Source organism: Bombina bombina, chromosome 4 (assembly GCF_027579735.1).
Source record: "Bombina bombina isolate aBomBom1 chromosome 4, aBomBom1.pri, whole genome shotgun sequence".
NCBI classification, from domain to species: domain Eukaryota; kingdom Metazoa; phylum Chordata; class Amphibia; order Anura; family Bombinatoridae; genus Bombina; species Bombina bombina.
Genome location: NC_069502.1, coordinates 768,758,892 through 768,786,848, shown reverse-complemented (window position 1 = coordinate 768,786,848; position 27,957 = coordinate 768,758,892). Strand labels below are relative to the sequence as shown.

Here is a 27,957-nt window from a genome sequence, read left to right as displayed (position 1 = left end):
CAGAGCTTCTAAGTAAGTTTTTAAACAGTTCTATACTGGATTTTTAGATCAGTATCTGTGCATCTTATTCTTTATAGTAGTGTCTATTACATGCAGTTATATGAAAATGAGTGTATACTGTCCCTTTAAGTCACTATGTAATGGGGTTATTAAAAAAAAAATACCAAGAGATTGGAGTTGGAAGAGTTTGGAACAATATTTGGAAGTTTATAAAATGGGTAATCACTCTATATCACCAACATTATATTTGGCATTAGGAAATCCCACTTTAAGATATTATTAATAGTTTCATTTTTAGATATTTCTGGAGAAAACGTAATTTTTGGTTTTCTAACATTTTAGCTTCTGTTATTACAGTATTTTTTTTCTTACAAACAGTTGAGAATTTAAAATGAATTTATAAATTGCTAATAAGAAGTATATTATTGAAAAAATTGAAAGCTAAACAATCCTCAGAAACTTAGAGAGAGCTTAAGAAGTAATATTTACAGTGGCAAGTTAAACTTTATTTAGTAGAAACTTCTTATGAGTTAAACATAAAAAGTTTCTTTCAAAAATGGGGGGAAAAAATCCCCACACTTCAGCTCTTTGAGGAAATTAGTGACCGTTGATGGTGTTTTTGTTTTTCCACTCCAAGATCAGGCACATCAATCGTCAGTTTGTCTTTTTTATTTTGCTTTCTTTTCATTATTGAATACCTCTAAGTTATACCATAACGATATAATTCTTTATGATTTATTTTGCATTTTTCCAATATACCAATGGATTATTTCGGTTAGTTTGTATTTACTCTGAATTGTCAATAAAAAGATATAAAATAAAAACTACATTTGTTTTCAAGAATTTTTAAGCGCACTTTATTGTAAAAATAATTAACAACTTTCAAAGATTTATCATTATATACAAGTCTTAACAAGGTTGTGTAAACATTTTCAGTAAATAATTACATGGCATTCACCACTTAGTAGCTATTAACTACAATATATTACAGTGTTCTTCTGAAGACCTATTTAGTGGTGACTTATTAAAGACAATTTTCTGAAAATATTCAGGAAAATGTAATATAAATATCTGAATTCGTTTGAATGATACAAATCATTCACAGTTTGCAAGGACAAACCCGTTTTTGTTTTAACATAGCTAAAGATGATTTATAGAGCATAGAAACAAAAAAAATAAAAAAAATGTTTTAAATATTTTTGCAATCGAAGGCAGCCTGCAACATATCATTTTAAGCAGTTTAAGAGTTTTTTTATCAGAATATATCACAGCAGTAAGATAGTTTTTGTAACAGCAAAAAGTCAGATTTGCTTACAGTTTTACAGTAATCCAACCACCTTAATCTTGTTTTTTTTTTCTATCCTTAAAATATTAAAAAACAAAACAAAACAGTTTAATAGACCAATATATAATAATCTTCTGATGAGAGATTGAGGTACAGGGTCTCCAATTGTTTGGTCCATCAAAAGGAATTAATTGGAAATAACTTGCGCTTTTATTTCATTAATAATATTCTAACACTATCCGGGATAAGACCGAGGAGTGGCCAGTATTAAATCACAGCTCTTAATCAATTAATCTTTAAATTATTTAGTTTATTGCACTATATGTGCAAACATTTATCCAGATAATTTCCTTATGATATGGTTAATGTTATGTTAAATTATGCTTCTTAATAATAAAAAAAAAATAGGTTCATTAATATGAAAGGAATATGTTTCCTGCAGTAAACGCTGAGCAATAATTTAACTATTTTATATATATATATAAAAAAAAAAAAGTAAAATGCATCATAAATATTAATATATAACATCCTGCTTCCTGTGTTGCCATATAAAAAAAAAATCAACCAACAGTTACCCGCAATATTTTTTTTTCCCCCTTGGCACTCAATTTACATGGCTCTCATGTAGTTGCTGCAGATTGATGAAAACCTTTTTTTAACGAATATCATTATCCCTTAAATGAAATTTTGTTTTCAAGTATTTTAGAAATTTATCTTTCACAATACAATGATAAGCAATAAAGGATTATTTGAGAGAGTAAAAAGAAACATTTAAAACATGGTATAAGAATGGTGCTTTTACAATGCTTTGCGTAAAAAACAAAAAAACAGAACATATGACTTTCAAAAATATCTTCTTTTGCTCCATCACTGGTGGTGGTTAAATGTGTCATCTCCGCAGGTTATAGTAAAAGTACAAAGAATGATGGGAGAAAATGGAATGCAGCCCTCCAATTACCTATTATCATGTAATAGGTGCTTAAAAGTCTGAAGTTCTTTGATACTAGTTGAAAGCCTGCAAAACGGAAAAACACATTTCAATATATTATTCTTTTTAACAGTAAAAATAGACTGATATATGGTAAATTGTGTTTAGTGCCAAAACATACTTTTGCCATCTTTACTACCTCATACCCTGAGTACAATAATCTAAAGCTCTGGTAAGATTATCTAAGAAGTCTCATCAGTTCTACAAGGTCCCTCCAAGAATTTTAGAAAGACACCTTTTTTTTAATGTTTCTTTGACGATTTAGATAGAGCATGCAATTTTAAGCAAATTTCTAATTTCCTCCTATTATAAAATTTTTCTTTGTTCTCTTGCTATCTTGTTTGAAAAGGTGGAATGAAAGCTTAGAATCCAGCCCATTTTTGGTTCAGAACCCTGGATAGCGCTTGATGATTGGTGGCTACATTTAGCCACCAATCAGCAAGCGCAACCCAGGTGCTGAACCAAAAATGGTCCGGCTCCTAAGCTTACATTCTTGCTTTTCAAATAAAGATAGCAAGAGAACAAAGACAACATTTATAATAGGAGTAAATTAGAAAGTCGCTGCTCTTTCTGAATCATTAAAGATTTTTTTTGGGTTAAGTATCCCTTTAGCATGGTTCAATAAAAAGGAAAATAGAAATTGAAATCCCTGTGGAGTATCCATTTTGGGACCAAATTTTAAATCTTCCATTGCAGAAATTGAGTTTTTGATTAATTCCTCTATTAAATGGACCACTATATAAGTTATTTATCTAATTATTTGCCAATACTGTTTTGTACAGTAAAACACAGTCTCAAACAAAAGATTATTGATCATCTCAAAACTAAAGATGATATATTACTAACGTTGTAGCTTTACATTTCATAAATTGTGGCATTCAATATTTCAGGTTTCTGTGAATAGAACGTGTATACAGACTTACAAAATGAGGGGATGGAACTAAAAAAATTAGACAAGAGTTGTTTAGTGGAAATTCCAATGAGACATAAATAAGATTCCCTACATGACTGAATCATGATTGAGACATCAGTCATTTTGTAAATGGCTAGAATGTGTTGATTCTAATGATAGGCACCTAACATTCTTCCTGTTTGTAATTTACTGTATATGGCATTATACACTATGCAATGATGCATAAGAACAAAGGTTGCTTAATAGGCACTCTAATAACTTGGTATATAATAGAATTGCTTGTAAATATCTGATGAAAGGGATATTATGTTGGGAACAAACCTATAGGTTCTCACCACAGAGATTTTGGTAATTAGCAATTAAAAGTTGCATAAAACTACTATTTATGGTTGATTAAGCTCTTGTTCCTGTGATGTCTAACTTAAAGGGTCATGAAACCCAAATTTTTTCTTTCAGGATTTAGAAAGAGTATGTGATTTTAAACAACTTTCTAATTTACTTCTATTATCTAAATTGCTTCATTCTCTTGATATCCTCTGCTGAAAAGCATATCTAGATAGGCTCAGTAGTTGCTGATTGGTGGTTGCACATAGATGCCTCGTTTGATTGGCTCACCCATGTGCACAACTATTTCTTCAACAAAGAATATCTAAAGAATGAAGCAAATTAGATGATAGAAGTAAATTGGAAAGTTCTTTGAAATTGTATTCTCTAGCTGAATCATGAAAGAAAATTTTTGGGTTTAGTGTCCCTTTAAAGCTTCCCCCTCCTATCTTTTGTTTACGGTTTGTTATCTTGTTTGTAAATATTTTAATACATTATATATTTTGAGAAGTGCAGCAAAATAGTTTTGTTCAAAACAGAAATTAAAGGGATAAACTTGGTTCCTTATGGGATTGTTAGAAGGTTTATGGGTGACTGTATTTGAAGAGGAAAATAAACTAATAATCAAATAAAGAACTTAAAAATAGTTTGGTTTCTGTGGTCTCATTTAAATAAAAAGTTATGTTAGCCACAGCATTACTGTAAAATGACAAACTAGAGGCTTATTTTGAGGAAGTGTCATTTGTCTTACAATGGATACAAAGTGATGAGCACGATAATGAACTAATATATTATAATACAGGACTATAGTAGAGACAACCATAGCGCTTTAGAAGATTATATTAACCATTACCTTGCAATATCAAAATGGCCAAAACTTAAAAGGGACAGTAAAGTCATAATTAGACATTTATGATTCAGACAGAGCATACAATTTTAAACAACTTTCCAATGTACTTGTATTATTTAATTTGCTTTTTGATCTCTAGTTATCATTTGTTGAAAGATGTATCTTGGTAAGCTCAGGAGCAGCAAAGAACCTAGGTTCTAGCTGCTGATTGGTGGCTGCATATATATACTGATTGTCATTGGCTCACCTATGTGTTCAGTCAGAAACCAGTAGTGCATTGCTGCTCTTTTAACAAATGATACCAAGAGAATAAAGCACATTTGATAATAGAAGTAAACTGGAAAGTTGTTTAAAATTGTATGTTCTACCTAAATCATGAACGAAAAATGTGGTGTTTCATGTCCCTTTAAAAGCAGCCATGACTCAAGGCTGGAACAGGTCATTACATGCAATACAGTTCTATAGCAAATGGTACCAATATATGCAGAAAATTAAGGAAGTGGGTTAGGAGTAGGCTGACCATATTGCTGCTTTAAGAAGGAACACATATGAAAAATACATATGTGAGCGTTATTATACAAAACCATTTCTTTAAACAGCCCTGACATATGTATTTTTCATATGTGTCCCTTTTTAAAGCGGCAATATGGTCAGCCTAGTTAGGAGCCATGTTTAAGTGGACACATAAGTCATTTGCTTACTATGTTGCATCTAGAAGAGGGCATTATAAAATATATTACAGCTTGTTCTTCTTTAAAAGGGATGTTCCTGCACTGATAAAAGAATATTATTGCTTTTATTTGTTTACCCTTCAATGGTTAATATTCATTTTTTTTGGTCTACTTAAGCATATTGATACACATTCAGAGAGGCTATGTTTGTACTTAGACTTCAAGATGGTATAACCAAAAAAACATACCTTCCAAAAGCATTTATTAGTGCAACAATTTCCTGCCTTGTTAGCTGAAATCCTTTTGAAGGACTGTTGTCTGGAAGGTTTTGAATTTCTCTCTCAGAAAACAAAATTTTCAGAGCTGTCCCTAACCCCTGCGTCTAGGGACAACACATAAAAACATCATCAAAATAGTACAACACAAAATAACCATTCATAAATTTATACAAAATGTATTAAAGGAACTAGAAAACTATATATATATATATATATATATATATATATATATATATATATATATATATATATATATATATATATATATATACACATACACACACACACAAATATGCCACCATTTTAATGAAGCAGTAAACAAGAGGATTGTAGAATATTATTATTATCGGTTATTTGTAGAGCGCCAACAGATTCCGCAGCACTAATATATATATATTTATAAGTTAAATTATCTTTGTCAATATTTGACACAGTATCATGTTAATGGTAACTGTATTATTATTATTTGTAGAGTGCCAGCAGATTCCTAAGACCTTTTAACATTAACACAATATATAATGGTAACATTTATTGCAGGTGTTCTATCAAATTTTGCTCCTTTGTCAGAATCTGCTACTTCTGACTGCGCATACTCTGTATTACGTAATCACACTCCACTTATGTTAAATAGGAATGTGTGGAATGTGATTCTGTAAATCAGCAGTGTGCGCATGCGCTGTTCAATCACTTATGTGTGCAGGACGATGAATGGGTGTCCTGCACACATTATATAATGTAGAATTCATGTGAAATCAGGCAAAAGATGGTTAATATTATGGTATATATTATATATATTAGGGCTGCACGATTTTTCACGGTTTCGGTTTTAAACCGCAATTAATTGCTGCGATTTAAAAACCGTGAGAGGTCGCGAGTTTTTGCTTAGAAAGAAAAAAAAACCTCGGAAGTGGCCGTACTGCATTATTTGTATGTGATTTCTTGCAAACCAGCTCCATCTAGTGGTTGTTTTTAGCACACATTTGTAAAAACATAATTTATGTAAGAACTTACCTGATAAATTCATTTCTTTCATATTAGCAAGAGTCCATGAGCTAGTGACGTATGGGATATACATTCCTACCAGGAGGGGCAAAGTTTCCCAAACCTCAAAATGCCTATAAATACACCCCTCAACACACCCACAATTCAGTTTAACGAATAGCCAAGAAGTGGGGTGATAAGAAAAAAGTGCGAAAGCATAAAGAATAAGGAATTGGAATAATTGTGCTTTATACAAAAAATCATAACCACCACAAAAAAGGGTGGGCCTCATGGACTCTTGCTAATATGAAAGAAATGAATTTATCAGGTAAGTTCTTACATAAATTATGTTTTCTTTCATGTAATTAGCAAGAGTCCATGAGCTAGTGACATATGGGATAGCAGATACCCAAGATGTGGAACTTCCACGCAAGAGTCACTAGAGAGGGAGGGATAAAATAAAGACAGCCAATTCCGCTGAAAAATAATCCACACTCCAAAATAAAGTTTAAATCTTATAATGAAAAAAACTGAAATTATAAGCAGAAGAATCAAACTGAAACAGCTGCCTGAAGTACTTTTCTACCAAAAACTGCTTCAGAAGAAGAAAACACATCAAAATGGTAGACTTTAATAAAAGTATGCAAAGAATTCTACAAAGCCCTGCAACCACAGTTAGCCTCCACGCTCACCAGGGTGTTTAACACCCTGATACTAACAGATGCGCTTCCCTCCAAAGAGTTCACGGCGGCCCACATTACATTAATCCCCAAGCCTGGCAAAGATCACTCATTACCAGAGTCCTACAGACCGATATCGCTCTTAAACGTGGACTATAAGCTATTCACAAAGATCATGGCGAATAGGCTAAAGACCATATTACCAGATCTGATCCACTCGGATCAGACTGGTTTTGTATTCAAGCGCACCTCGGTGGTAAACCTCCGTAGGGTGCTCCATGTCATAGAACACTACTGGTCGGCGAGGGGGAGTGGTACAGCACCGGAATCATCGGAGGCCTTCCTGCTGTCTCTGGACGCGGAGAAGGCCTTCGATAGGGTAGAATGGCCACATTTGATGGACTCACTACATAGGTTCGGCTTTGATGGCCCATTCTTGAATGTACTGGGTAAAATTTATAACACACCGGTGGCACAAATCCTCGCTAATGGAATCTTCTCAGATGACTTTCCCCTACAAAGGGGCACCAGGCAAGGATGCCCCCTATCCCCGCTGCTGTTCAACCTAGCGCTGGAACCGCTGGCGATAAAGCTTAGACACACTTTCCCAGGAATTGTAATAAAAGGCATCCCCCTCCACCTTGCACTATATGCAGACGATATGCTGCTATTTGTGGACTCTCCACAAACACACGTACCCAACATCCTCCAGACGATTGCCGACTTTGGTACCTTCTCTGGGTACAGGATAAATGCCACCAAATCCGAAGTATTGTGGCTTAGTAAACATCCACACTCTACACACGACTTCCCTTTTGTGGAAGTAGCAGACAGACTGACATACCTAGGCATTCATCTGCATAGGGACCCCACAAAAATCTATAGACTAAATATTTCGGAGAAATGCACCCAACTGTCTTCCCAGTTATCCAACTGGGATAATCTCCCCCTAGGGCTATCGGGCCGGGTCAACCTGGTCAAAATGACAGTGTTGCCCAAAATACTATACCCCTTGCTTATGCTGCCATTTCTCATGAATAAAACGGACACACAGTTACTTACTCGAGCACTGTCCCAATTCATCTGGAAAAGAGGCAAACCGAGAATATCGATGGAAAAACTCCATCTCCCATACGCAGCAGGAGGGTTGGGCCTGCCGAACATCAGACTATACAACTGGGCGGCATTAGCCAGACTGGTCATAGACTGGCAACTAGGCACAGGGCACTTCAGTGAAACTAGACTTGAAGGAGCAAAGGTGGCGCCTATTGCGCTATCCTATCTGCCCTATGGTAGTGGTAAGACGCTTCCATCTGAGGTATACAACAATATGATGTATGCGGATCCCTTAAAGGCATGGCAAAAAATCCATAAATACTTAAAGACTGATACACCCACACCCAAATTCATCCCGATAATGGGAAACCCAGAATTCCCTGCAGGGAATGACCAAGAGCCATTCCGACTCTGGAGTAGAACTGGCTTAACAATGATTGGAGATGTTCTAGACCCGCTGCAGAACACGGTACGATCATTTCAAGAACTGAGAGCCAAATACCACTTCTCGAACAAACATTTCTACGCCTACTTGCAGTTGCGCCACTATGTGGTGTCGATGCAGTCCTCTAGAGCAGGGTTCTGGGTGGCGCCGCCTTTCGCAATCGCACAGACGCTGTTCAGGGCCGGGATCTTCTCACTGTCCCACATCTACACCCGATTAATACAACAGAAAGAGGCTCAGATCCTAGATGACATATTGATGAAGTACAATAACAACTGCTCAATAGAATTGACGAAACAGGACATTAAAGAGAGTTTAGAACGCACACAACAAGCGACACTGGCGATATCACATAGAGAGGCACAGGTTAGGATCCTACACATGGATTATATCACTCCACATAGACTATCTAAATGGGACAAGAAAATCCCAGACTGTTGTGTTAAATGCGGAGCCACGGCTCCATCATTCCAACACTACTTCTTTAGCTGCCCGAAGATTAGGAGGTTCTGGGACCAGTGTCAATACTGGCTCAGAGTTACCCTACAGACTGAGATAGTGTTCACAGAGGCAGAGATCTTTATGCTGAAATGGGATGACGCACATAAGACAATACACAAATTCCTCACACTATACACAATATTAGCCAGGCAATGTATTCTCAAGAGATGGCTGACAAGGCAAGCACCAACAATGGCGCAACTAAAACACCTGTTGTATAAACAACTCTTTGTGGAGCAATATGACGTTAGACTTGACACAAAGCACAGGCTACGTCCCTTCCTTCGGAAGTGGAGCCCCTTCTTAGACACGCTAGACTCAAGTATTCGAAATCAAGTACTAAAACCTTTTGCTCATCTGGAAACAATGCTACAAATAAATATGGGAAGAGGGATGGGACGCACAGGATCAGGTACCCTTTGAAGTGATGTTATTCTAGGAGGGAGAGGGGAATGAAACGCTAAAATTCAATGGGGTGTTCGGATCGGACCCACACATGACAACAAACAATTCAATTTTTTTATTTTATTTTTTTTTTCTTCTTTTCCCTTCCTCTCCCCCCCCCGCTCTTCCTCACAGGGATGTTCATGGTAAAATAGCTAACGACTTCTTGGTCAACGTGTATGTATGTATGTATATAGTTAAGTTAATTTATATTGTTTAAAATTGGAAAAACCTTTAGGAATTGGGTGTACACTCGCAAACCATGACTTGAAATATGGTCAATAGACACTACCTCTGAGATTGATCAACCCTGCAACATTGTTCCTTGAACATTTAACAGCGGTCATGTAAACCACACAATTGTATAATTGTCTGTATATCGAGTTTAATGTCTATGTAACACGGAAATGTTATGATCACCTGAAATATGAACAGTGGACACTGCCTAGGAAATCTGTCAACCCCGCAATACTATTTCTTGAACATTTAACAGCGATAATGTAATCCACACAATTGTATAATTGTCTGTATGCTGAGTTTAATGTCTATGTAACATGGAAATGTTGTACTCTCCTGATTCCTTTAATAAAAACGAATTAAAAAAAAAAAGTATGCAAAGAAGACCAAGTTGCTGCTTTGCAAATCTGATCAACCAAAGCTTCATTCCTAAACGCCCAGGAAGTAGAAACTGACCTAGTAGAATGAGCTGAAATCTTTTGAGGCGGAGTTTTACCCGACTCGACATAAGCATGATGAATCAAAGACTTTAACCAAGACGCCAAAGAAATGGCAGAGGCCTTCTGACCTTTCCTGGAACCAGAAAAGATAACAAATAGACTAGAAGTCTTTCGGAAATCTTTAGTAGCTTCAACATAATATTTCAAAGCTCTAACTACATCCAAAGAATGTAACGATCTTTCCTTAGAATTCTTAGGATTAGGACACAATGAAGGAACCACAATTTCTCTACTAATGTTGTTAGAATTCACAACTTTAGGTAAAAATTTAAATGAAGTCCGCAACACCGCCTTATCCTGATGAAAAATCAGAAAAGGAGATTTATTCATATGCATTATCCCAATAATGAAACTGACTGTCTGAAATAAGGAATATTGATCATCCTGAATCAAGGCAAATAAATGTTTGAATACATATATTTAGAACTTTATATAAAAGTGCCCAACCATAGCTTAGTGTCACAAAAATAAGACTTACTTACCCCAGGACACTCATCTACATGTAGTAGAAAGCCAAACCAGTACTGAAACGAGAATCAGTAGAGGTAATGGTATATAAGAGTATATCGTCAATCTGAAAAGGGAGGTAAGAGATGAATCTCTACGACCGATAACAGAGAACCTATGAAATAGATCCCGTAGAAGGAGACCATTGAATTCAAATAGGCAATACTCTCTTCACATCCCTCTGACATTCACTGCACACTGAGAGGAAAACCGGGCTCCAGCCTGCTGCGAAGCGCATATCAACGTAGAATCTAGCACAAACTTACTTCACCACCTCCACGGGAGGCAAAGTTTATAAAACTGAATTGTGGGTGTGGTGAGGGGTGTATTTATAGGCATTTTGAGGTTTGGGAAACTTTGCCCCTCCTGGTAGGAATGTATATCCTATACGTCACTAGCTCATGGACTCTTGCTAATTACATGAAAGAAATGTCTGTTTCACTTTCTGTTTGTGATCTCAGCATCTGATCAAGCTATTGAAATCTAAAAGCAGAGCCCATGCAGGAGATGTGAGGAGGTACTTATATTTCCCCCTAGGGACCTCTGCAATCTGAAACTTAGGTTACGTAATCATTATGGAACCTCACACACAATCTCCTGCTCTCTGAGAAACTACTCAAATACATAGCAGATGCAGTTAACCCCACGGCTGCCAAAAAGGCTAAAAATGCATTCCCCTCTGCTGCTGGGTTAACTTAACTGCATCTACAATGTATTTGATATCAGCCAGGCACAGCATTTCTGAAAGGAGCAGCCCCCCACCCCTACTGCTATATGCCTTTATTGGATTCCTGCACAACGAGCAGGGCTCATTTTCAGTCAAATTAAAATGTTTAAAAAAATAAAATAAAAAAATAAAAATATATATATATATATATGTGTGTGTGTGTGTGTGTGTGTATGTGGCTTACACTGCTTCATATGTTAATCATACCACTGTCCACAGTTAGAATGACTTTCCAAAAACACTTGACAATGTTGTGTGTCATAAGACCTACTAACTGGCTAGTGACTACTATTTAATCACATCACAGGCAGCATATTTTATTTTAACTATTTTTTGTTTTGTATTTTTATGCTTCAAGAGTGTATTGCGCATTGAGAAACATGCACATTAAGATTCTGTAGTGTTAAATAAACTTTTTAATGCAAAATTAAGGTGTTATAGTCATTTATAAGAAAATTGCGAAATTTTTTTGCCCATATATATATATATATATATATATATATATATATAAATAAATGTGTGCAGGACACGCTTTCATCGTCCCACATACATTATAAGTGATTGAACAGCACATGCGCACATTTAGTCCGACAGGACAACTTCCTTGTCAGAATCTGCTACCTCTCAGTGCGCATGCTGCTGAATTACATAATCGCATTCCTCACATTCCTATATATCATATGTGGAGTGCGAATATGTACTACAGAGCATGCTCAGTCAGAGGTAGCAGATTATAATATAACACAGGCAATAATGGACCAGATGTCTGGGTAGCGTGTCCTCTACACTAGATGTCAAATGTTATAGATCACTTTGCATGAAGGTGATTTATAGGACAGCTGGGCTTTTACATTATACATATTTTGGAAGAGAGAAAAAAAAAAGGATGAATACACTTACCTGTAGTTTACCCCATAATCTGCATTTATCACAGCCGACACAGTCCATTATTCGCGAAATGTTCTTAAAATGCAGACGAAATTCTTCCTGCAAAAATTATGTAAAGACTTGTATAAAAAAAAAATCAGCACCAACATATTAACAAGTGAGTGAGTAAATATTTTTATATTATATTAGTAGCTTAAATATTCAGGGCTAGATTACAAGTGGAGCACTAGTTGGCGTGCAAGAAGTGGCTGGTTATTGCTACCGCGAGCTTGAAGTAGCAATTGGCGCTTATAAAATGAATCAGAGATCAAATCAAAGCTGAATGCCCTTTTAAAGGCAATGTCCATACAAAAGAAAAATTTATGCGACCTGATAAATTTGTTTCTTTTTAGACACGATGAGTGCACGGATTTCATCCTTACTTGTGGAATTACGCCTCCTGGTCAGCAGGAGGAGGCAAAGAGCACCACAGCAGAGCTGTATATATAGCTCCTCCCTTCCCTCCCACTCCAGTCATTCGACCGAAGTTAGGAAGAGAAAGGAAAAGCCAAGGTGCAGAGGTGTCTGAAGTTTAACAAAAAACAATAACCTGTCTCATAGAACAGGGCGGGCAGTGGACTCATTGTGTCTAAAAAGAAACACATTTATCAGGTAAGCATAAATTTTATTTTCTTTTTAAGGACACGATGGGTCCACGGATTTCATCCTTACTTGTGGGATACAATACCAAAGCTATAGTACACAGATGAAAAGGGAGGGACAAGACAGGAAACCTAAACGGAAGGCACCACTGCTTGAAGAACCTTTCTCCCAAAAACAGCCTCAGCCGAGGCAAAAGTATCAAATTTGTAAAATTTAGAAAAAGTGTGAAGAGAGGACAAAGTTGCAGCCTTGCAAATCTGTTCAACAGAAGCATCATTTTTGAATGCCCATGAGGAAGCAACAGCCCTAGTGGAATGAGCCATAATTTTTTCAGGAGGCTGCTGTCCAGCAGTCTCCTATGCAAAAGGGATGATACTCTTCAGCCAAAAAGAAAGAGAGGTAGCCGTAGCTTTCTGACCCTTACGTTTTCCCGAAAAAATGACAAATAGAGAAGACGATTGACGAAAGTTCTTAGTCGCTTGTAAGTAAAATTTTAAAGCACGGACTACATCCAAATTGTGTAGCAGTCGTTCCTTCTGAGAAGGAAGATTAGGACACAAGGAAGTAACAACAATTTCCTGATTAATGTTCTCGTCTGAAACAACTTTAGGAAGAAAACCAAGTTTAGTACGTAAAACCACCTTATCCGAATGAAAAATAAGGTAAGGAGAATTATATTGTAATGCCGAAAGCTTAGACACTCTCCGAGCAGAAGAAATGGCAACAAGAAACAAAACTTTCCAAGATAATAACTTAATATCTATGGAATGCATAGGTTCAAACGGAACCCCTTGAAGAACTTTAAGAACAAAATTCAAACTCCATGGAGGAGCAATTGGTTTAAATACAGGCCTGATTCTAATCAACGCCTGACAAAAAGAAAGAAAAGGCAGAGGTCTGACCCCTTAGGGAACTCGCTGATAACCAATTCTTCTTGGAGAAAAGACAAAATCCTGGGAATCCTAACCCTACTCCATGAGTAGCCCTCGGATTCACACCAATAAAGATATTTGCGCCATATCTTATGGTAAATTTTCCTAGTTACTGGCTTACGCGCCTGAATTAAGGCATCTATGACTGAATAAGAGAAACCTCGCTTGGATAAGATTAAAGGGACACTGAACCCAAATTTTTTCTTTTGTGATTCATATAGAGCAAGCAATTTTAAGCAACTTTCTAATTTACTCCTATTATCAATTTTTCTTTGTTCTCTTGCTTTCTTTATTTGAAAAAGAAGGCATCTAAGCTAAAGGGACACTGAACCCAAATTTTTTCTTTTGTAATACAGAAAGAGCATGCAATTTTAAGCAACTTTCTAATTTACTCCTATTATCAATTTTTCTTCGTTCTCTTGCTATCATTATTTGAAAAAGAAGGCATCTAAGCTTTTTTTTGGTTTCAGTACTCTGGACAGCACTTTTTTTATTGGTGGATGAATTTATCCACCAATCAGCAAGGACAACCCAGGTTGTTCACCAAAAATCTAAACTTACATTCTTGCAATTCAAATAAAGATACCAAGAGAATGAAGAAAATTTGATAATAGGAGTAAATTAGAAAGTTGCTTAAAATCTCATGCTCAATCTGAATCACGAAAGAAAATGTTTGGGTACAGTGTCCTTTAAGGAGCCAGCCAATTTGTGGTTCAGAACCATGGACAGCACTTGTTTATTGGTGCTGTCCAGTCAGCAAGGACAACCCAGGATGTTCACCAAAAATGGGCCGGCATCTAAACATAAATTCCTGCCTTTAAAATAAAGATACCAAAATTGGTAAAATTGGGGAATGCGTAATTAAGGGATTATCTATCTTTTAAAACAACAAAAATTCTGGTGTTGACTGTCCCTTTAAAGGGACAGTCTACACCAGAATTTGTATTGTTTTAAAAGATAGATAATCCCTTTATTACCCATTCCCTAGTTTTGCATAACCAACACAGTTATATAAATAAACTTTTTACCTCTGTGTTTATCTATTATCTAAGCCTCTGCAAACTGCCCCCTTATTTCAGTTCTTTTGACAGACATGCATTTTAGCCAATCAGTGATGGCACACAGGAACTCCACGTGCATGAGCAGTGTTATCTATATAACACACATGAACTAACACCCTCTAGTGGTGAAAAGCTGTCAACATGCCCTGAGAGAAGAGGCGGCCTTCAAGGGCTTAGAAATTAGCATATGAACCTCCTAGGTTTAGCTTTCAACTAAGAATACCAAGAAAACAAAGCAAAATTGGTGATAAAAGTAAATTGGAAAATTGTTTAAAATTACATGCCCTATCTGAATCTTGAAAGTTTATTTTTGACTAGATTGTCCTTTTAACACATAAATATATATGTATATTAACATATACATTAATATTTGCTGCCGTCTCTGCGCTGTGCTAAGGTTCTGATGCTGTCTGACGGCATCAGAACGAGGCTCGCATTGCTGACAACTTAATACCAGCGCACATTAATGTGCGCTGGTATTACTAAGTGGAGTGATAATATCACTTTCAAGAAAGCAATATTTAGCGATCCATTTGTAATCTGGCCCTTAAACAATTAAGTGTAAAGCAGTGGGTGATGCCATGTTGTAGCATTTCTATAATGTAGCGACAGTTCAAATTTAGGCATGGGCATTTTAGCAGCTTTGTTAGGTAGGTGGACGTTCATGGACTTAGGTTATTTTCGGTGCCAGATTGATACTTGTAAAAGATCACCTCACTAAGAGCTGTGCAAATCCAGAACTTAGCATGGAGATCTTTCACATGCATCTTAGAAATGGGTTGCTGGAGTATGCAACCAGTGACGGTACAAAATATAGCAGTGTTATGTATTTCCACTTCAAATAGGAATGGGAAAGACCTAATTTTTCAGAGTTAAATTAAAAGAAAATGGGACAAAATAAATAATGAAAGTACACTATATGACCAAAAGTATGTGGAGAACCCTAAAAAATATTGATTTCAGTGTTTCAGCCACACCAATTGCAAACGTGCATAAAATCTCCATTGGTAGTACAGTGGGTTGTAATGAAGAGCTCAGTGACTTTTTTTTTTTTTTTAATGCGTTCTCTGGAATGACGAGTCATTTGTCTATCTGGCAGTCTGATGCAAAAATCTGGGTGTGACAGATGACAGGAGAAAGCTAGCTGCCAGAATACACAGTGCCTACTGTAGAGTTTGGTGGAGGAGGGATAATTGTCTGGGGCTGTTTTTCAGGGTTTGTGCTAGGCCCCTTAGTTCTCGTGTATAGTCATCTTGCTATAGGATACAGACATTTTAGACAATTGGGTGGTGGTTTCAACTTTGTGCAACAGCTTGGGGAAGGCCATTTCCTGTTCTAGCATGGCTGCGTCCTTGAGCACAAAGCAACATCCATGAAGGCATGGCTTGATGAGTTAGGTGTGGAGGAATTTGAGTGGCCTACACAGAACCCTGAACTCAACCCCGTTGAACACCTTTGGCATGAATTGGAATGACTATCGTGAATCAGATCTTCTCCTAGTGCTTGACCTCACAAATACTCTTTTGGCTGAACAGTCTAAATTCCCCAGACATGCTCCAAAATCTTATGGAAAGTCTTCCAAGAAGAGTTGTGGCTGTTATAGATGCAAAGAGGAAAGGGCAACTCCATATTAATGCCCATGGTTTTGGAATAGGATGTACACAAGCTCATATAGGTTTGATGGTAAGGTGTCCACATACTTTTGGCCATTTAGTGTATATCGTAGACTTTTTTTTACTACGCATAATTAAAGGGATATTGTAATAAAAATGAACTAAGCAGTGGGTGACACTTGATGAATTATACATACTGCAATAATTTCTATTTTATTTCAAAAGAATTTTACCTTTTTATTTCTTTTTTTTTTTTTACTTCATTTTTTGCAGTGTCCATTACATCCTGTATCAGCCCTACAAGGAGGCTGTGGTCGCTACAGAAAGGCTTATCTAGCTATATGTGATAACTTAAGCTAGTTTACTATTCAGATAATGCTAAAGAGACAGTGTCTGGTTTGCTCATGCTCAGAAGTGGCAGAATGCAACTTAAGTTCCAAAAATGTGCTCATTGTGCAAGTAAATGGTTTGTAGTTTTGTTTTTATACTTCAAGGAGCACTGTTTAACATCCCTTTAAACACTGAATATTGCAATCCTAATTGCATAATCGTAATTTCTTAGCAAAAAAAGAATATTAGAACACTATCACAAATTAGGACAAATAATCCATCTTTTTTTCTTATTTATGTTCCTTTATCATGAATATATGATACATACATATTTTAATTTTGTACTAATTTAAAAAAAATAATATATAAATAAAAATAAAAAATACCTTTAATGATTTGGCCTCCTTTTTGTTCCCAGCAAACATGGATTTCTCATCAAAGTGCATTGGAAATGATCTGGGGATAAAGCAAACAGACAAAGAATTAAAGATTAGCACTTTAAAAAAGTGTGCACTATTCCACTACGCTATTCGACGACTACGGTTTTTATTGAAAGTACTTATAATATCTTCTGATACTGGATTAACATTACTGAAATGTGAAGCGTGAACCCACTCCCTTGCAACATTGTATCTGTCTAGGAGACCTTCAAACAAGATTGCACCTTTGTGACCGGGTTTTTATAGGGGACGCGCCTTTGTTCATGCCGAGTCCAAACACAACCACAACAGCGATTTTAAAGGTGCTCAAAGGCTTGACGCGACCACAAAGGGGTGATCTCAAGTGAATTAGGTTGCATGCAAAATGGGGAGGACTATAGACAGATACAAAGAATATACAGGTTAAGTTGCTGTGGGACAATTTTAATTTATTGACACCTATGATCTATTAGCAGGCTTAAAAAATGACTAAATGCAGTAGAATTGCATAATAAAAAGACAATGATTTAACACCTACTCTGAATTTCAAATAAGCAGTAGATTTTTTTCTGACAAATTTATTTTTTATCCCATTTTCCGCCTCCCGTATCATGTGACAGACATCAGCCAATCACAGACCAGTGTACATATACCCTGTGAGTTTGTACACATGCTTAGTAGGATCTTGTTCCCCAGAAAGTGTATAGATAATAAAACTGTGCAACATTTAATAATGGAAGTAAATTGAAAAATGTTTTAAAACTGCATGCTCTTTCTGAATCACAAAACTTTAATTTGACTTGAGTGTCCCTTTAATATACTTCTATATTGTTCTCTACCCATTTTGCATTTTTTCTTTTAAAATGGATTTAGGTTTTTGAATATGATGGTTTATTAGTGGCAATGCTTTACAAAAACACTCCCCCCCTACTCTACAGTATCATATACTACGACCATTTTTACATCATGGGTTGTTGTTGGAGGCGTCCCTTAGGGGGATTGGAATGCTCTTGACTTTGAACATGGTAGTGATGCAGAGTCTAATGGTTGGGAGTAAGTATTGATTGAGGGCTAGTTTCCCTAACATTAAAGGGACACTCAGGTTAATTAAATTTTCATGATTCAGATGTAGCATGTAATTTTAAACAACTTTCCAATTTACTTCCATTTAAAAAATGTGCACAGTCTTTTATATTTACACTTTTTGAGTCACCAGTTCCTACTGAGCATGTGCAAGAATTCACAGACTATACATAAATGCATTTGTGATTGGCTGATTGCTATCACATGGTGCAAGGGGAGTGGAAATATACATAATTTTGAAATTTGTTATAAAAAAATCTACTACTCATTTGAAGTTCAGACTAAGTGCTATTGCATTGTCTTGTTATCTTGCATTTGTTGATTGTGCAAATCTAATATGTTGACTGGTCCTTTAAGGAAAGGCAGGATGCCATGGCCGCATTGTGACACTTATGGCAGGGTTGGAGGAGTGGCGAGACCCCCCTTTCTCATGTAGAGATTGAATACCAACACTCTGGTCTCTGTATTTACGCTTCAAATTTGGAATTTGTTGAAATTTGTTAGTTGTTAGATAATGTTGTAAGTTAGTACTAAATATATATTTGGAAAATGTGAAAACGCAAGGTGATGTTTGGGAGCTCGCATGGACTCTTTATATCTTGAATCATCAACGAATTCTGCCGTTTATCTGGAGTTGGTCACATATTCAAAGACTTTCAAAAGTTGGTATCTTTTTTGTATGTAATAGTGTAACTTTTATGTGTACCATTTATCCATGAAGTCAATGCATAAATGTAATGTCCCATGTGAACCCAAATAAAAAAGAATTTGAAAAAAAAATAAAAAATATGAGGTTTATTAAAAAGGGACATTCCAGTCAAAACTGAAATGCACATAGATGAAGAACACCCTTGGATAGAAACATATTTACAATATACATATATTGATAAAAATGTTTCTAGTAAAAGTTAGGACAGTTTTAAAGTTTATATTTATCTCTGCACATGCAAGTCCACCAGCATTTTAATTACTGCAGCTGCTAAGAGAGCCAGTGCGGGCTTGTAATCATGTCAGCAATTATGCAAATTGAGTCATTACCAGATAATACAAGAATCTTAGGATCTCTGAGCAAGTGTTGTGTTTAAAATGCTGGTGCACTGAGCATACTTAAATACACTTGTGAAAGAGCTATAGCTTTTTCTAGAAGCTTTTTGCTAATACATGCAAAAAGGAAATTTATGCTTACCTGATAAATTGATTTCTTCTAAGATACGACAAGTCCACGGATTCATCCTTTACTTGTGGGATATTATCCTCCTGCTAACAGGAAGTGGCAAAGAGCACCACAGCAGAGCTGTCTATATAGCTCCTCCCTTGACTTCACCCCCCAGTCATTCGACCGAAGGTATAGGAAGAAAAAGGAGAAACTAAAAGGTGCAGAGGTTACTGAAGTTTTAAACAAAAAAATATAATCTGTCTTAAATTGACAGGGAGGGCAGTGGACTCGTCGTATCTTAGAAGAAAACAAAATTTATGCTTACCTGATAAATTTCTTTCTCTTGTGGTGTATCCAGTCCACGGATTCATCCATTACTTGTGGGATATTCTCCTTCCCAACAGGAAGTTGCAGAGAGGACACCCACAGCAGAGCTGTCTATATAGCTCCTCCCCTAACCCCCACCTCCAGTCATTCGACCGAAGACAAGTAAGAAAAAGGAGAAACTATAGGGTGCAGTGGTGACTGTAGTTTTAAAAATAAAAACACCTGCCTTAAAGTGACAGGGCGGGCCGTGGACTGGATACACCACAAGAGAAAGAAATTTATCAGGTAAGCATAAATTTTGTTTTCTCTTGTAAGGTGTATCCAGTCCACGGGTTCATCCATTACTTGTGGGATACCAATACCAAAGCTTTAGGACACGGATGAAGGGAGGGACAAGGCAGGAACTTAAACGGAAGGCACCACTGCCTGCTAGACCTTTCTCCCAAAAATAGCCTCCGAGGAAGCAAAAGTATCAAATTTGTAGAATTTAGAAAAAGTATGAAGCGAAGACCAAGTCGCCACCTTACAAATCTGTTCAACAGGGGCCTCATGTTTAAAATCCCAAGTGGAAGCTACCGCTCTAGTAGAATGAGCTGTAATTCTTTCAGGAGGCTGCTGGCCAGCAGTCTCATAAAATAACCGGATTATGCTTCTCAGCCAAAAAAAAAGAGAAGTTGCCGAAGCCTTTTGGCCTCTCCTCCTCCCAGAGTAGACAACAAACAATGCCGATGTTTGACGAAAATCCTTAGTAGCTTGTAAATAAAACTTTAAAGCACGAACCACATCAAGATTGTGTAACAGACTTTTCTTCTTTGAAGAAGGATTAGGACACAGTGATGGAACAACAATTTCCTGATTGATATTCTTATTAGATACTACCTTAGGAAGAAACCCAGGTTTGGTACGCAAAACTACCTTATCTGCATGGAAGATCAGATAAGGGGAATCACACTGTAAGGCAGATAGCTCAGAAACTCTTCGAGCCGAAGAGATAACTACTAAGAACAGAACTTTCCAAGATAAAAGCTTGATATCTATGGAATGTAAAGGTTCAAACGGAACCCCTTGAAGAACTTTAAGAACTAAATTTAAACTCCATGGCGGAGCAACAGGTTTAAACACAGGCTTGATTCTAACTAAAGCCTGACAAAACGCCTGAACGTCTGGAACATCTGCCAGACGCTTGTGCAAAAAAATAGACAGACCAGAGATCTGTCCCTTTAAGGAACTAGCTGATAATCCCTTTTCCAATCCTTCTTGGAGAAAAGATAAAATCCTAGGAATCCTGACCTTACTCCATGAGTAACCCTTGGATTCACACCAATGAAGATATTTACACCATATATTATGATAGATTTTCCTGGTGACAGGCTTTCGAGCCTGAATCAAGGTATCAATAACCGACTCGGAGAAACCACGTTTTGATAAAATCAAGCGTTCAATCTCCAAGTAGTCAGACGCAGAGAAATTAGATTTGGATGTTTGAATGGACCTTGGAGTAGAAGGTCCTGCCTCAGCGGCAGAGTCCATGGTGGAAAGGATGACATGTCCACCAGATCTGCATACCAAGTCCTGCGTGGCCACGCAGGTGCTATCAAAATCACTGAAGCTCTCTCCTGCTTGATCTTGGCAATCAGACGAGGGAGTAGAGGAAATGGTGGAAACACATAAGCCAGGCTGAAGGACCAGGGCACTGCTAGAGCATCTATCAGTGTTGCCTGGGGATCCCTTGACCTGGACCTGTAACAAGGAAGCTTGGCGTTCTGACGAGACGCCATCAGATCCAGTTCTGGTTTGCCCCATAGTTGAATCAGCTGGGCAAATACCTCCAGATGGAGTTCCCACTCACCCGGATGAAAAGTCTGCCGACTTAGAAAATCCGCCTCCCAGTTCTCTACTCCTGGGATATGGATAGCTGAGAGATGGCAAGAGTGAACCTCTGCCCATAGAATTATCTTGGAAACCTCCATCATTGCCAGGGGACTATTTGTTCCCCCCTGATGGTTGATATAGGCTACAGTCGTGATATTGTCCGACTGAAATCTGATGAATCTGACCGCAGCTAGCTGAGGCCAAGCCTGAAGAGCATTGAATATCGCTCTGAGTTCCAGAATGTTTATCGGAAGGAGGGCTTCCTCCTGAGTCCACGAACCCTGAGCCTTCAGGGAGTTCAAGACTGCGCCCCAGCCCAGAAGGCTGGCATCTGTTGTCACTATAGTCCACTCTGGCCTGCGGAAACTCATTCCCCTGGAATGATGGACCCGAGATAACCACCAGAGAAGAGACTCCCTGGTCTCTTGATCCAGATTTAACAGAGGAGACAAATCTGTGTAGTCCCCATTCCACTGATTGAGCATGCAAAGTTGCAGTCGTCTGAGATGTAGGCGGGCAAACGGAACTATGTCCATTGCCGCTACCATTAGGCCGATCATTTCCATACACTGAGCCACTGACGGCCGAGAAGTGGAATGAAGAACACGGCAGGAAGTTAGAAGCTTTGATATCCTTACCTCTGTCAGAAAATTTTTAATTTCTACTGAATCTATCAGAGTTCCTAGGAAGGAAACTCTTGTGAGAGGAGAAAGAGAACTCTTTTCTCTGTTCACTTTCCACCCGTGAGACCTCAGAAAGGCCAGAACAATGTCCGTATGGGACTTGGCGATTTGAAAAGTTGACGCCTGAATCAGAATGTCGTCTAGGTAAGGAGCCACCGCTATGCCCCGCGGCCTTAGGACCGCCAGAAGGGACCCTAGAACCTTCGTAAAGACTCTTGGCGCCGTGGCTAACCCAAAGGGAAGAGCCACAAACTGGTAATGCCTGTCTAGGAAGGTGAACCTGAGAAACTGATGATGCTCTCTGTGAATCGGAATGTGGAGATAAGCATCCTTTAAGTCCACGGTAGTCATATATTGACCCTCCTGGATCATAGGGAGGATGGTTCAGATTGTCTCCATCTTTAAGGATGGGACACTGAGAAATTTGTTTAGGATCTTAAGATCCAAGATTGGTCTGAAAGTTCCTTCTTTTTTGGGAACTATAAACAGGTTTGAATAGAAACCCTGCCCCTGTTCCCCCCTTGGAACTGGGTGGATCACTCCCATAACCAGTAGGTCTTGAACGCAACGTAAGAATGCCTCTCTCTTTATCTGGTTTGCAGATAGTTGTGAGAGATGAAATCTCCCCTTTGGAGATGAACCTTTGAATTCCAGAAGATATCCCTGGGAAACAATCACTAGTGCCCAGGGATCCTGGACGTCTCTTGCCCAAGCCTGGGCGAAGAGAGAAAGTCTGCCCCCGACTAGATCCGGTCCCGGATCGGGGGCTACCCCTTCATGCTGTCTTAGAGGCAGCAGCAGGCTTTTTGGCCTGCTTCCCTTTGTTCCAAATCTGGTTAGGTCTCCAGACTGGTTTGGACTGGGCGAAATTTCCCTCTTGTTTTGCATTAGAGGAAGCCGAAGCTGAGCCACCCTTGAAGTTTCGAAAGGAACGAAAATTATTCTGTTTGGTCCTTAATTTATTGGACCTATCCTGAGGAAGGGCGTGACCTTTTCCTCCAGTAATGTCAGAGATGATCTCCTTCAGGCCAGGCCCGAATAGGGTCTGTCCTTTGAAGGGGATGTTAAGAAGCTTAGACTTTGAAGTAACGTCTGCTGACCAGGACTTAAGCCATAGCGCCCTACGCGCCAGAATGGCAAAACCTGAATTCTTAGCCGTTAGCTTGGTTAAATGAAAAACAGCGTCAGAAATAAAGGAATTAGCTAACTTAAGAGCTTTAATCCTGTCTAAGATATCATCTAATGGGGTCTCCACCTGTAGAGCCTCCTCAAGAGACTCGAACCAAAAAGCCGCTGCAGCAGTAACTGGAGCAATGCATGCAAGAGGCTGGAGAATAAAACCTTGATGAATAAAAATTTTCTTAAGGAGACCCTCCAATTTTTTATCCATAGGATCTAGGAAAGCACAACTGTCCTCAACAGGGATAGTTGTACACTTAGCTAGGGTAGAAACAGCTCCCTCCACCTTAGGGACCGTCTGCCACGAGTCCAGTATAGCGACATCTATGGGAAACATCTTTTTAAAGGCAGGAGGGGGAGAGAACGGCACACCTGGTCTATCCCATTCCTTAGAAATAATTTCCGAAAACCTCTTAGGGACTGGAAAAACATCAGTGTAAACAGGCACTGCAAAGTATTTGTCCATTTTACACAATTTCTCTGGAACCACAATGGGGTCACAGTCATCCAGAGTCGCTAAAACCTCCCTGAGCAATAAGCGGAGGTGTTCGAGCTTAAATTTAAACGCCGTCATTTCAGAATCGGACGGAAGTAAAGCCTTCCCTGAATCTGAAATGTCACCCTCAGATAGAAACTCCCTTGCACCGGCTTCGGAGCCTAGCGAGGGTATATCGGACACAGTTATTAAAGCGTCAGAAAGCTCTGTATTTGTTCTAGCCCCAGAGCTGTCTCGGTTTCCTTGTAACCCTGGCAGTTTGGACAATACCTCTGTGAGGGTAGAAGTCATAACTGCTGCCATGTCCTGTAAGGTAAAAGAATTAGAAGCGCTAGATGTACTTGGCGTCACTTGGGCGGGAGTTATAGGTTCTGACACATGGGGAGAGCTAGATGGCATAACCTCCCTTTTTTCAGTCTGAGAATTCCCTGGTGATAAATCTTTAAAAGCCATAATATGGTCTTTATAGTTTATAGATACTTCAGTACATTTGTTACACATTCTAAGAGAGGGTTCCACAATGGCTTCTAAACATATTGAACAAGGAGTTTCCTCTATGTCAGACATGTTTAACAGACTAGCAATGACACCAGCAAGCTTGGTATTTGACTATGCCATGCGGAAAACTAGGCCCCAACTAAAGACTTATCACCCTCAGAGAAAAAAACGTCCCATTTGTGAAACATGTAAACGTTTTGTCACTAATAAATATGAGTATAACCCCACTTTGTAAGCATGATCCCAGTCGTTGTAAAATCACTGCATCTAGCTTACCTCAATATACACAAGGATCTGTCAGCATTTTCTAGAACTTATCTCGTTCTCTAGAAATAAAAGTACTGAACATACCTCAAAGCATGCAATCTGCAGACCGTTCCCCCAACTGAAGTTATCCCATACTCTTCAGTTATGTGTGAGAACAGCAATGGACCTTAGTTACAAACCGCTAAGATCATCAACCTCCAGGCAGAACTCTTCTTCTAATTTCTGCCTGAGAGTAAAACAGTACAACGCCGGTACCATTTAAAAATAACAAACTCTTGATTGAAGGCAAAACTACACTAAATCACCACATATCTCTTTATACTTTCTATCTTGTCGAGAGTTGCAAAGAGAATGACTGGGGGTGGGGGTTAGGGGAGGAGCTATATAGACAGCTCTGCTGTGGGTGTCCTCTTTGCAACTTCCTGTTGGGAAGGAGAATATCCCACAAGTAATGGATGAACCCGTGGACTGGATACACCTTACAAGAGAAATCAATTCATCAGGTAAGCATAAATTTCCTTTTCTTCTACAAGATACCACGAGTCCACGGATTCATCCTTTACTTGTGGTATACAATACCAAAGCTACAGGACACGGATGAACGGAAGGGACAAGACAGATACCTAAACAGAAGACACCACTGCTTGAAGAACTTTTCTCCCAAAAATAGCCTCAGAAGAAGCAAAGGTATCAAATTTGTAAAATTTGGAAAAGGTATGAAGGGAAGACCAAGTCGCAGCCTTACAAATCTGTTCAACAGAAGCATTGTTTTTAAAAGCCCATGTGGAAGCCACCGCTCTAGTAGAATGAGCTGTAATTTTTTTCAGGAGGCTGCTGTCCAGCAGTCTCGTATGCCAAACGGATGATGCTTTTCAGCCAAAAAGAAAGAGATATAGCTGTAGCTTTTTGACCCCTACGCTTTCCAGAATAGACAACAAATAGAGAAGATGTTTGACGGAAATCCTTGGTCGCTTGTAAGTAAAACTTCAAGGCACGAACCACGTCCAAGTTATGTAACAGACGCTCCTTCTTAGAAGAAGGACTAGGACATAGAGAGGGAACAACAATTTCCTGATTAATATTCTTATTTGAAACAACCTTAGGAAGGAATCCAGGTTAAGTGCGCAAAACCACCTTAGAATGGAATATAAGATAAGGCGAGTCGCATTGTAACGCAGAAAGCTCAGAAACTCTTCGAGCAGAAAAGATAGCAACTAAAAACAGAACTTTCCAAGATAGAAGTTTAATATCTATGGAATGCATGGGTTCAAACGGAACCCCTTGAAGAACATTTAGAACTAAATTCAAACTCCATGGCGGAGCAACAGGTTTAAACACAGGCTTGATTCTAACTAAAGCCTGACAAAACGACTGAACGTCTGGGACATCTGCCAGACGCTTCTGTAGTAAGATTGACAAAGCAGAAATCTGTCCCTTTAAGGAACTAGCTGATAATCCCTTCTTCAATCCTTCTTGGAGAAAGGACAAAATCCTAGGAATCCTGATCTTACTCCATGAGTAGCCCTTGGATTCGCACCAGTAAAGATATTTATGCCATATCTTATGGTAAATTTTCCTAGTGACAGGCTTTCGAGCCTGAATCAAGGTATCAATGACCGACTCAGAGAATCCCCGCTTAGATAAAATCAAGCGTTCAATCTCCATGCAGTCAGTTGCAGAGAAATTAGATTTGGATGTTGGAACGGACCTTGAATGAGAAGGTCCTGTCTCAGTGGCAGTTTCCACGGTGGCAGGGATGACATGTCCACCAGATCTGCATACCAAGTCCTGCGTGGCCACGCAGGCGCTATCCAGATTACCGAAGCCCTCTCCTGTTTGATTCTTGCAATCAGACGAGGTAGGAGAGGAAAAGGAGGAAACACATAAGCCAGGTTGAACGACCAAGGTACTGCTAGAGCATCTATCAGTACTGCTTGAGGATCCCTTGATCTGGACCCGTAACAAGGAAGTTTGGCATTCTGACGAGATGACATCAGATCCAATTCCGGTGTGCCCCATTGATGGATCAATGCTGCAAACACTTCCGGATGGAGCTCCCACTCCCCCGGATGAAAAGTCTGACGACTTAGAAAATCCGCTTCCCAGTTCTCCACTCCTGGGATATATATTGCTGATAGATAGCAAGAGTGAGTCTCTGCCCATCAAATTATTTTGGAAACTTCTATCATCGCTAGAGAACTCTTTATTCCCCCTTGATGATTGATATAAGCTACAGTCGTGATATTGTCAGACTGGAATCTTATGAACTTGGCCGAAGCCAGCTGAGGCCACGCTTGAAGCGTGTTGAATATCGCTCTCAGTTCCAGAATATTTATTGGTAGTCCTGAGTCCACACACCCTGAGCCTTCAGGGAATTCCAGACTGCACCGCAGCCCAAGAGGCTAGCGTCCGTCGTCACTATGACCCATGCTGGCCTGTGGAAGCACATTCCCTGGGACAGATGATCCTGTGACAACCACCAATGAAGAGAATCTCTGGTTTCTTGATCCAGATTTATCCGCGGAGATAAATCCGCATAATCCCCATTCCACTGTTTGAGCATGCACAGCTGCAGTGGTCTGAGATGTAGGCGAGCAAACGGAACTATGTCCATTGCCGCTACAATAAATCCAATGACCTCCATACACTGTGCCACTGATGGCTGAGGAATGGAGTGAAGTGCTCGGCAAGTAGTTAGAATCTTTGATTTTCTGACCTCAGTCAGAAAAATTTTCATGTCTACCGAGTAATAGGAATGGAACTCTTGTCAGATGAACTAGAGAACTCTTTTTTTATGTTCACCTTCCACCTGTGAGATCTTAGAAAAGCCAACATGATGTCCGTGTGAGATTTGGCTAGATGGTAAGTTGACGCCTGAATCAAAATATCATCCAGATAGGGCGCCACTGCTATGCCCCGCGGCCTTAGAACCGCCAGAAAGGACCCTAGCAGTTTTGTGAAGATTCTGGGAGCTGTGGCTAACCCGAAAGGAAGGGCCACAAACTGGTAATGTTTGTCCAGGAAGGCGAACCTGAGGAACTGGCGATGATCTTTGTGGATAGGAATGTGAAGATACGCATCCTTCAAATCCACGGTGGTCATATATTGACCCTCCTGGATCATT

The 27,957-nt window shown here is 38.7% G+C and overlaps 1 protein-coding gene across 1 annotated transcript in view; it reads right to left on the bottom strand.

Annotated features, from left to right (window-relative positions):
* Positions 1–829: 829 nt before the first annotated feature.
* The window catches only part of ERO1B (endoplasmic reticulum oxidoreductase 1 beta), a 168,209-nt gene continuing 141,081 nt past the window's right edge, over positions 830–27,957 (bottom strand). Inside the window, 4 exon segments of the mRNA XM_053711099.1 lie at positions 830–2,300; positions 5,280–5,413; positions 12,288–12,374; positions 17,240–17,309. Of these exon segments, the coding sequence (XP_053567074.1) occupies positions 2,240–2,300; positions 5,280–5,413; positions 12,288–12,374; positions 17,240–17,309 (352 nt within the window). The 3' untranslated portion in view covers positions 830–2,239.